This window comes from Gorilla gorilla, chromosome 9 (assembly GCF_029281585.2).
Source record: "Gorilla gorilla gorilla isolate KB3781 chromosome 9, NHGRI_mGorGor1-v2.1_pri, whole genome shotgun sequence".
Classification (NCBI taxonomy): domain Eukaryota; kingdom Metazoa; phylum Chordata; class Mammalia; order Primates; family Hominidae; genus Gorilla; species Gorilla gorilla.
This window is the reverse complement of record NC_073233.2, coordinates 11,391,136-11,402,925: the sequence shown is the minus strand read 5'-3', so window position 1 is coordinate 11,402,925 and position 11,790 is coordinate 11,391,136. Positions and strand designations below refer to the sequence as shown.

Below are 11,790 nucleotides of genomic sequence, written 5' to 3'. Positions count from 1 at the left end.
TATACTATATAGAAATAGTAATATTTTCTGAATACAAGACATCAGGAATATCAGGTAAGTAAAAACAAAGTTTGCTGTGGGTTAGGCCAAGTCAGAGGTGTGTGCATGAGTGTGTGTGTGTTTGTGTAGAGGTATAGAGGTAGTGGTGTTCAGCTTTGGTTTGGCCAATTCTGCATGCAACTACCTCTCTTTCTAAAGATGATCCTGGTATTTCCTTTTGATGGTCAAGTGATTATTATTAATCAACTTTCAACTTTCAGGAGTGATTGTTCTCAAATTTAGAATGCTTGAAGCCTCTTAGAGATTGCTTGGGTCTACTGTAAGGCAATCAGATTCAAAATTTCTGTGGTGATTTCCACAACATCTGCTTTTCAACAGTCATCATAATATTTATGATTCAGTGGTTCACAGCCCATCCTTGGAGAAACAGAGTTATAGGAAGTTACCAACGGATATAGACGCCCTTCCACTTAAATGCTACAGCATGCTTTAAAATTTCTACCAGGACTTCTTGTTTTTATTTAGCATGTATACGTTGGAAGACCATTGCTCTCAAAAGCTTATGGCCAAAAAAAGTGTACAATAAAAAAAAAACTAGCAATTTTCTTGGACTGATCAACTAGTTAAAATCACAGAGCAACCAACTAATTCTAACCTAAAGAAAGATAGACAACTTCAAGAAAAGTTGGAACATGATCCCTAGTTTATTAGGGCCAGATGTCAGATTCTACACAAGCCAGTAAAAAGGATTTACTAAAATTTTAAAGCAAATTCCTCAAAGTGAAGTATAGACTTATGTGAGAATATGAAATGAGGGAATTCATTCCCACTCAGGTTGTCCTCCCTAGACTTCTACCAAGTAATTGTTAGAAAGACTGGAGGCAGGACTGCCTGAAAAAGCGTTCCTAATGGAACAGACCTGGTAGAGGGGAATAGCAGCCACAGAAGGATGGGAATCACACTTCACCCAGTTCCCTGTTTCTCCTCTTCCCTGAGGAGCGAATGCCTTCAGCCACCAGGGGAACAGAACATGTGAAGATCATTGTTCCTTAAAGGAGCAGAAATAAATTCTGTAACCACAGCATGAATCAGGATCATCTGAAGTCTCCTGCAGCTTGGGGAGGGGCAGAATCACTCACTGAGAACTTTTCACCTCCAAGGCCCAGGAACATGGTGCTAGCCTAGGATTGAGGCTGAACCAATACAACAGAATAAATGAATAGGTAAACGATGAGTTCAGTCTCACACTTGGGGTCCAGGAAAAGTCTATATTTACATAATTAATGTGTAAGTATAATGCCTATAAATACACAGTATAACTGACTTTTTTCATAGATTTTCTAGTCCAGGGTGTAATGTTAATTAATACATATCCACCCCTAAGAATATTTGACATATTTTCCATTATAATAACAATAAGTAGGATTTTTTTTCTAAAGTGCATTCTACAGAATATGTGTCATGGGATGGCCTAAGAAGAGCACTCTGACACCAATCTTGATTCAAAGTTTCAAATGAGTATTTGTAAATTAAAAAGTCTGAGAGGTCCTGCAATAAATACATTGTTAGAAAGTTAGAATTTTCCAAATTTCATGATCACATTTTCTCTTGAATCTTTCTATCCATAATGTTAATAATGTCACATGGACCTGGAGAGCACTGAATTATATCACATGGAACTAAACTTTCATTAAAACAAACAACAATCAACAATAACAACAAAAAATACTTAGGTAGTGATAGACTTAGAAGATCACTTGGACTTTTGACATTCCATAAAAGTGAGACTTCTCTAAGGGATGGCACAAAAAAAGACACATAAACAATATTGTTTGGAAAAGAACAGTTCGTTTTCAAAGAACTATCGGTAAGTTAGATTTTATAAAAACTTGTCCACCACGTAAAAAAATACAACACAACTATTTTTTTTTTCTGTAAAAAAAGGACTAAAAATTTACCAAGATTTCTAAGTTTCTGCTATTCTCTTTATGGTGGAAGACCTCAAGCTTTTTACATAGCTATCATATTCACAGTATCAATTTTATGCCTTCCAATGTTATTATGGCAAAGTCAAAAATAACATTATTTTTGATAGTCCAGGTATATGGAAAATCCTCCAATGTTTATTGTATAGAACCAGCACTTACTGGGATGCCTCTATATTTTTGTTTAAACTCAAGATATAAAGGGCTTTATAGTGTTTTTTTGTTTGCTTGTTTCTGGTTTTTTGTTTGAATTTGCTTTAAATTGCCTATGGCTACGTATGCTCAGTCATAAAGGATGCAGGACAACGTGTTCATATTATTTCACATTAGGAATCTGAATCATTTCCCAACAATGGAATATTAGAAAACATTCTTATCTATCCATTTGACACGGGCTTACCTTTCCATTTCTGGGTAGCACCTGCCAAACGATTGCCATTTTCAGTCCTCCCCTAAGATGGTCCTAAATACTTTCCAAATGTTCTGTTATTATTTTGAACATAGAAAATTTGTGCCACTTTCATTGTAAATATGATTATTTATAATATTGATAAATAATCAATCTGATATTTATAAATGAGCTATGTTTTATTTATTGAAAAACATTTTCAGCACTTGTGCTCTAATCTGTTTGGTTCTGACACCATAAATTACAGGGTTGAGAACAAGTGGAATGACTACATAGAAATTAGCCCGAAGGATGTGGATAAAGTGAGGTATATTCCGACCAAACCTATGGGTCATGAATGAGAAAAACGCAGGCATATAGAAAATCAACATGACACACACATGAGAGCCACAGGTGCTGAATGCCTTGAGTCGTGCATCATGTGAAGAGAGTAGAAATACAGCACGAAGGATCTGTACATAGGAAATGACAATTGCTATGATGTCAAAGACCAGTATAGAGATGGCACATAAGCCATAGATGATGTTAACCCTGATGCTGGCACAAGACAGGCGGGCAATGCCCATGTGCTCACCGTAAGTATGAGGAATAATTTGGTGTCCACAAAATGGAAGCCTTAGGATAAATAGAACAAAGGGTATGACAAAGACTAAGGTTCTCAGAAAAATGGCCAGTGCCATAACTGACACCACCTTGTTTGTCAGCACCAACGTGTAGCAAAGAGGGTCACAGATGGCCACATAGCGATCATAGGCCATGGCCACAAGCACAGCTGATTCCATGCCAGTGCACAGGTGGATGAAGAACATCTGGGTAAGGCATCCTTCAAAGGAGATTTCTCTCAGGGTAAACCAGAAGATGCCAAGCATTTTAGGGATGGTGGATGTAGACAGGCCCAGGTCAATAGATGACAGAATGGCCAGGAAGTAGAACATGGGATGATGGAGACTACTCTCAGTCTGAATCACAAAAAGAATGGTGATATTCCCAAGGACAGCTGTCAGGAACACAGCAAAGAAAGGAAAACCAACCCAGAGATGCATACTTTCCAGCCCAGGAATTCCCAGAAGAAGGAAAGAGTAAGGATGAAATAGAGTGGTATTCATTGAGGCTGTTCTTCTGGGAACTTTTTATACTAAGATATATTATAGACTAAATGTCTCTCGTTCACTGAGTGGGTCTTATCCTTGCTTAGTGCACACAGAAAACAAAGAAATCAGTGAAACTAATATCTACTATATTTCTGCATCATAGAGGCTTGAAAGTACGTACAATTTAATGGTAACATGTGGCCAAAGATTTAAATGTACTTCATTAGATTCATTCAAGTAAATTCAATATTTTAGTTCAACAAACATTAATTATCTACCACGTATGTACCAGATTATATGCTGAGACTGATTGCAAAAGATAAACTAAAGAAGGTTTATTTTCTGATGCAACATAGTGGTTTAAAGTTAGTGTTAGTAGTTGTAACAGTTACCCAAATCAGCAATGTAAACTTATAAAATATTGGTGAGATAAAATTGTTCCCTTACTACTTTAGATGCACATAAGATTCTCCTGAAAATATTTTAACATTGTTTAATGGAGAAACTGCTTAATTCATAGATACATACATTTTGGACAAATAAGTAGACACATGATTTAAATATGACCAGACCCATTATAGTTCACATTTATGAGCTGAGAATATGTAATCCACTCTTCGAAGAAACCACAAATGTATCCAACTGGAACAGTCTAAGATAATTTTGGATGTGTGCAGGTGTTTTATCGTTTAAGTCTGCAAGTCCATTTCTCATTCCAAGTCATCTTCCAATCTCTCCTTTCTTGCTGGTGCCAATATTAGAGAGGAACCCTGCCTTGAGGTCTAATTAATGAAACCTCCTACTCTGGATAACCCTCTCAAGATAATCTTCTTACTCTGGGTCTACTTACAATGGAATGCATATATCCCTCTTCATTTCAGATCTGTTGATTAACCTTGCTATTTCTAATTGTCTTTCCGCTGATAACTGTCAAGAAAGAAACAGATTTATAAACATGTACACACACAAACATTAGTGTTCAAGTTTATGAAACATCACAAAGTTGTCAGGCAAAGTAAGTTAATTTGTACAGACCACTTCCTGATAGTGAGTCTAGCATTTGTCTTGCTATATTAAGTGTTGCTATGATATATCTTATCTTTATAATACTGTGGTCAAGCACACTGTGATCAAGAACTCTTTCTCTTTCACACACTAGTGTGTTTGTGTGTGTGTGTGTGTCTATGTCTTGGAAGGGTGCACTGCAGCTTGGGTGTTGGGCAAATTTCTTAAGAAATCTTAGAAAGTAGAAATTGATCAGGTATAGGGAGAAGAAAAGGAAATTGAGTTAAGATAATTATTCCAAAACAAGCAAATTGGGAAACAGAAGAGGAGTAACTCAGAAAAAAATAACTATTTGGAAAACTATCCTAATTTCATCAGGGGTGACTATATGCAAGATGTGGTGTTGGAATTGAGGAGACTGGTGAAAGAGATGTGACAGAATCCTATATTCAGATTTCTTCTTTGTGAGTTTGGTTTAGCTAACTTAACAGGGCCTAGTATATGAAAATGGAATAATGTTTAGAAACCAACACTAGGAATTGAGTCTATGTTTTGTTTCTCATTTCCATGTAATATTGAATACATTATTTTTCTTCTTTAAGTCTAAGACTCCATACCTATGAAATGAGAGTAAAATGCCTGCATTGCAAGAGCTTTGCAAGGTATGTCTGACTCGAGATGTCTCATCAAAAAAGTGTATTACAGTGACTGGTTATCCTATTGATGAGAACATGACAAAGTAAAAAGCTATAGTGAACTTGCTTATACAGTTTGTCAGGCAATCCTTTACATAATTTAGCAGACATTCATTCCTGATACTTTATCTGCATATAAATATTTTGGTAGCATTTTTAATGTTTATAATCCAGTACAAATGATTATTCTTATCATTTGACATTTGCACATAAATTGTATCACACATTTGGAAACTGCACCATTGAAAAATGATTGGGACTACCTTCTGTCAGAGAAAGGTAGCATGTAATTTGATTGTGTTATACTGGAGAGGGATAATTTCTGAATGGTTTAAGGTAACTTCAATTATGGTTTTTTCTCCGTGTCAAACATGGGCCCGGGCTGGGGCCATTTATCTAATCTTTAGATTAAGTTAGAAGGACTAAAGGAGAGGGAACAGTGAGAAATACACAGAAAACATGAAGGGAAAGAAATTTGATAGATCACTACATGGCTGTGAAGAGCTCTAGTGCACAGAATGGCAAAAGTATCAAAAGATGTCAGAGCTTCACACAAAGATTGTGTAAGATGTATAAGAAACAATTGAAGGTAGTAGTTGCTCAATTGTATATGAAATTATGCCAACAAATTCTTACAGTAAGCTCTCTTATCCACTTCCCTCAATAAGAAGGTTTTCTTTTCTTTCCCCTATTTTATCATCTTCTTCTCTTTTCATTGTTCTCAGCCACAGATCAGAATCCATAATTCCAAAATGTTACCTACCAGCAGAAACACCTGCAGAAGTAAGCAAATCTCCCTTCACATTCTTCTGAATTCCATTTGCTTATGAGGGTGGGTTTTGTACCGTGGTCACAACATCCAGAGGGAGATCTTTGCAACACCTTATATTGGAACACCCTGGAGATAATGGGACCTGCAAAGCTCTGAGCTTAGTATTAACCCTTTCCTGTGAAATTGAGTGTTATTGTATATAGACAATCCATGTCCTGGTTCTGAGACCAGATTCTGAAATATAGGATTATCTTATTTCCAATGGTAAAATTAATATTTTTTAAAAATATGATATTATTTTTTAAAAAGTCTTATAAAATCCTTAAGCATTTTTTAACAATATTGCTGGTATCAGTTCTGCATTCTTTGTCCTGAACACCTCAAAGAGGGTGGGGCTAGTCCATGCACCATAATAGGTAGACTAATGACCAAATTAAATTCTCTAAGACAAAGGTGGCAGTAGTGGCAGGCAGCCAATGGCTGTGCAGGAAATGCGACCCACGGAGTTAAACCCAAGAAAGGAGCCATCAAGGAGGATCAGACCGGGAAGTTGGGCACAGCCATTAGAGGGACTGCCACACGCCACTTGTGAAGACTTATTGGCAGATGGGAAAAGATGTCCAAGGTTGGCCCCGCCTGGTAGCTCACACCTGTAACCTTTAGGGGAGAATCCACCTTCTTAACTTTTCCATCTTTTGGATGCTGCCAACATGTTTTGGTCCATGGCCTCCTGCTATCTTCAAGGCCTGCAATGGCCTGTGCAGTCTATCTCACATCACATCCCTCTGACAATGACTTTTCTGCTGCCTCCTACTTCCACTTTGTAAGGATGTTTGTAATTACATTGAACATGCCTACATAATCCAGAATAACTTCCCTATCTTAAGGTCAGATGATCATCAGCCGTAATTCTATCTGCAACTTAAATTCCCCTTTATCTCTGGGGTCCATTATCTTACCTGCCACATAGGTTGCTTTATTTTTTTAATTTGTTTGTTTATGCTGTACCTCACATATAGTGTCTGCAGTGTTTTTTTGCTTCTCCTCTTTTTTACATGTATATAAAACTGACTTATTTATATTAGAAATTCATTATCAACAATCCTTCTCTTGATATACTATGTATTTATCCTGAGAAGATTTGTATTAATATTTGTGTTGGTATTTATTGGTTTCTTCTAAGTTTTCTGGGAACTTTCCAAAATATAACAATTTAAAAATAATTTTCATCTTGGGGTTTTTCTGGGCCATATATAAAGTACAAGGTAAGAAATATAGCTAGGAATCTTGATGGCCTGCATTGAAAGCTTTGCTATTTAAGATCTACACAACTTTGGGCATTAATTAGGTTTTCAATTTTACAGTTCCTTCACAGAATACAAGTAAAGACTCTTGATTTCTTAATTCAAGTTTTTTTTCACATACAGAGTTTCCGTTTGAATCTTTAAAAGGGTTCTAGTTTTTTAACGAACACTTCAAATTTTATTTAATTTTCTTAAGTATATTTAATTACAGTTATTATAAGACCTATTTGAAAATAGTATTATTTGATCTCCTATGTTTATTCCTATTTTTAAAAAAAACTGGTGTTATAACACATTTGTTTGATTCTTTCTCTGCTTGGTTATGCTAATGCAAGATACTTTGTGTAAAATAAATTAGAAATATTAATAATTTGAGTCCAAGGATAATGTATACCATACTATTCTGACTTAGAAGATTTAGCTTTAGATTTGCTTCTGGCAGGTGGCCATGGCCACTAACAATCTCAGATCTTAAAGCTGCATTTGAGATCGTTTGAACCTATGTCAGTCTCTCTGTGAATGCATCTATTTCTGGCTCACCCTTAACACTTAGGGAAGTTCCCTATGAGATTACCAAATGTCTGAGTAGTTTCTAGAATCTGCCCACTTCTAGTAACCATTTTAGTGCCATATTCTTTTTATTCAATTCTACAATTTTAATATTCACATAGTGCCTTTATGCTGTTTAAAATGTACATAGTTGGAGCTTACCCACTCCCCATTGTGTATCTAAGCTCATCCAGCCAGCAGAGATAGGATCAGATTTTCCTTGATTTTCTCCCACTTGAACCTCCCTTAGGAATTCTCAGTTTGTATGGAAATTCCCTGTACCTCTACCTGAGCAGCTGACATCCCTTAGACCCACGGGTCTCTACTCCCCATATAGCATGAGTAGCTACAGTTCCCCCAGGCTTCCAGAACTCCAGGACAAATGGGAGGCTTCCTTTGTCATCGGTATATAAGCTGGTAACCTTCTAGACTCCTTAGGCAGAACAAAGCCCAACTTGAGCACTCTAACCAGGAGTAAGAGTGCAAAGCAATAAGCTAATGAAGGGATGGGTAAACAGAAGTAGCGTACACATTTTATAAGTCTGATGGAGGGAGGAGGGCAGAGCTAGGAGGGAAAACAACTGCCATTTGTGAAGAGAAGCAAGGAAAGAAAAGGTTGGCTAAAGGAAAGAGAGATTGGCTTTGGGAAGTCAGAGATAGGGGATATGGGTGAGAAGAAAATGGAGAAAATTTTGTAGGAGAAAATAAAGTGTTAGTGATACAGTAATATAAAGGAAAATGTGGTGGGCTATCTTAGATAACTGGATAGAAAATGTTTAAATAGAGTGCTGAAAAATAAAGGAGGTTTGAACTGTCACACCAATAGAAAGAGTGAAAAAAATGCCTGTAGTTTGGTGAACAAGAGTGGCAGTGCTGTTTGATGTCAGAAAGAGTGAAGCTGTCTGGGAAGCAAGCTAAGGAATTTGAGCAAAAGAGCACAATGATGAGAAGGAAGATGTGTGGGGGCAAAACCAGATGTATACTTCTACTTCTCTTTTCCATACATAAGGAAAAATGATCCCATTATGTAACAGTCTCACAAGTGATATCATAGCAATGTTTTTCCTTTTACTCTGAGAGCGGTAGAAACAAATTATCTTGTTAGCAGAGGAATGACTTGACTTGCCAATGTTTCATTGTTGTTGCTTTGTTTTTCAAGAATTTACTACCTGCTATAAAAACATAGATTTAGGAAGAATGGCCCAAGAGTGGAAAGAATGAGATAAAAGGCTAACAAAGTATTGCGGAAAATAAATAGTGATGACAGTGCTAAAGATGAGAAGTAAATAAATTAAAGCACATTGGACATAAAATCAAGGGGACTTATTGAAGAATTTGACAGAGGTGAAAGGGTTTTAATAATGGAGAACAATGCCTAGTTTTCAGATTTGAATAACCATGCAGTAAGATTTACATTTACTGAGAAGGAAATGTTAAGGATATTATTAAGGAAAATTGTTTATTGATTGTGTGATGTTTGCTGTGCCTCTTAGATGTTCTAATATCCAGTACATTGTCAAATATACTACTTGGGAGATCATTAGAGGAGTCAAGTATGAAGATGTACAGTGGAGTTATCAGTGCATAGACAGATTTGAATGCTGCATTGCTGAATTAAAAAATCTTAGAGAAAGAATGTAGTTATATAAGAGAGATAAAACCAGATCTAAAATTTAAGGTATCCATGGCAACATTTAGAAATCTGACTGTGAAGGAATATTCAACAAAGATTTTAAAAAGATTAGCAATATAAAAGGAAACACGAGTATGTTAGTTATATACATAGAGATTTTTATGTTATACATATAGTATGTTATATATAAACATACTCAGTATATATAGATGTAATATATATGTATGAGTATGTTTATATATGTACATATAGTATATTTGAACCTTTTATTTTAAGTTCAGGGTACATGTGCAGGTTTGTCATTCATTTCTTACTGTAAGAAGTTCCACTTGTGTCTAACTAAATTGTCAAAAATATATAACAAATAAGTATATGTACTTCAAAATATATATACACACATACATATATACACACATATATATACACACACACAAACACAAACACCTATACATATTTATGCATGTGTGTATAGGTATGTGTGTATATATATAGCTTGCTATTTAAACATGTATATATATATAAACTAGTATTATATATACACTAGTGTGTATATATAAACTAGTATATATACATATGTATACACACACACACTCTTAAACAAACTATATAAATATATATACTTTGTTTCAAAGAATGGAATGATCCAGGGTCACATGCTGCTGGGAGTTGTAGTAGGATGAGACAGGGATATTTGTTTGGGTTTGGTGTCCAGAGATCAATAATTAACTTAACTAGAACTGTTTTAGTTTCAGCCAAGTGTTGTATAGGATGCTAAAATAAAGAGAGTTTGGGTGAGGTGAGGACAGATTATACACCCTGTTTGGCTCTTACAGCCCCTTTTCACATATTTTTTGATAATTTCAATTGATTCATCTCCCTTGAGGGGTGATACTGTTTATCTGTTTTCAGTCTTTGTTACCAGAAATATATAGATATTCCTAGTTTTAGTTCTAAGCTTATTTTTTAACTTTTATTTTAGGTTCAGGGGTACATTTGCAGGTTTGTTATCCATTTCTGACCGTAAGAAGTTGCGCTTGTGTCTGATCAAATTGTAAACACAAAGAAAATTTTGTCACCATCAAAATAAAAGTAATTTATAACACACAAGGCAACCCTTACTTGATTATCAGCAGATCAGCAGAATTGATTATCAGCAGATTTCTCAGCAGAAACCTTGTAAGCCAGGAAAGGATGGGATGATATATTCAAAGTGCTGGGGGAAAAAATGCCAAATGAGATTACTAGATTCACTCAACCCAGCCTGTCCTTTACAAATGAAAGACTTTACCCAACAAACAACACTGAGGGAATTTGTCACCACTAGACCTGTCTTACAAGAGGTGCTAACGGGAATTCATTCTGAAATGAAAGGATGCTAACTAGTACATATGAAAGTATAAATCTCACTGGTAAAGGTAAATATATATACGAATGCCAAATAATGTAATACTAAATGGTGGTGAATTAATAACTTTTAACACTAGTATAAAAGTAAAAGGAAAAAAGTATTAAGAATAACTACAACTGCAAAAAGTTGTTAATTGATGCAAATATAAAAATAAATTCTGACACCAATAACATAAAATGTGTGCACAGGTGAGTAAGTATAGAGTTCTTGTAAATTAGTATAAGATTGAAGCTTAAGTTGTTAGCTTGAAATGGAGTTATAAAATATAAGAGGTAAAATAATGAGTAAATCTGTGTTTGATTTCTTTGTTTTTCCTTTCAAAAACAATTTCTGTCTGATGATCTCTTTAATTATTCCCAATTCACATTGATTGAGGTATGGCTGTTTCAAATACTACTTTGATGTTCCAAACAAAGTAATTCAGAAGGAGCTATGTAATTCTGCACAGGTTAAAGAAGTCATATATATGTAACTTATTCAGCAGTTATTCTCAGGAAAAAAAACTCTCTTAAAAGAGGAGTTATTTTATTTCACTAACAAATTAGCTTAGTGATTTTACAGTTGTTTTCATTCAGAATAGATTTTAACGCATAAAGAATGTTTGATGTGACATGATAGACAGGATTGGTGGCACTTATTTATCACCAAAATATTGTTGTGCCAGATATTTCTATTTTTGTATCTTCTGAAAACCATTAGTTATATTTTATGGAGTTCTATGTATTCAAAAACATGATGCCTGTAATTTTGTTCATTTACATACTTCTCAAGAAGATGGCTATTTTATGTACACAGACAATTTTTTTCTTGTAGTCATTTATTCTTTATTTTACCTGTTAAACATCCCACATTTTATAAAATGGGGTATAGACTTACATAGCATATGATTTACATACTTATCACTATCATTAATTTGGGTAGTAATCCCAATAATTTACG

The 11,790-nt window shown here is 35.1% G+C and overlaps 1 protein-coding gene across 1 annotated transcript; it reads right to left on the bottom strand.

Moving 5' to 3' along the window:
- Positions 1-2,573: 2,573 nt before the first annotated feature.
- Positions 2,574-3,500, bottom strand: LOC101149325 (olfactory receptor 52E1). The gene has a single exon (XM_004050534.4). The coding sequence runs from the start codon at positions 3,498-3,500 to the stop codon at positions 2,574-2,576; it is 927 nt and encodes a 308-aa protein (XP_004050582.2).
- Between the last annotated feature and the right edge of the window lie 8,290 nt (positions 3,501-11,790).

Coding starts and splice junctions, on each gene's coding strand:
- LOC101149325 (XM_004050534.4), bottom strand. CDS start 3,500: ATGAATACCACTCTATTTCATCCTTACTCTTTCCTTCTTCTGGGAATT.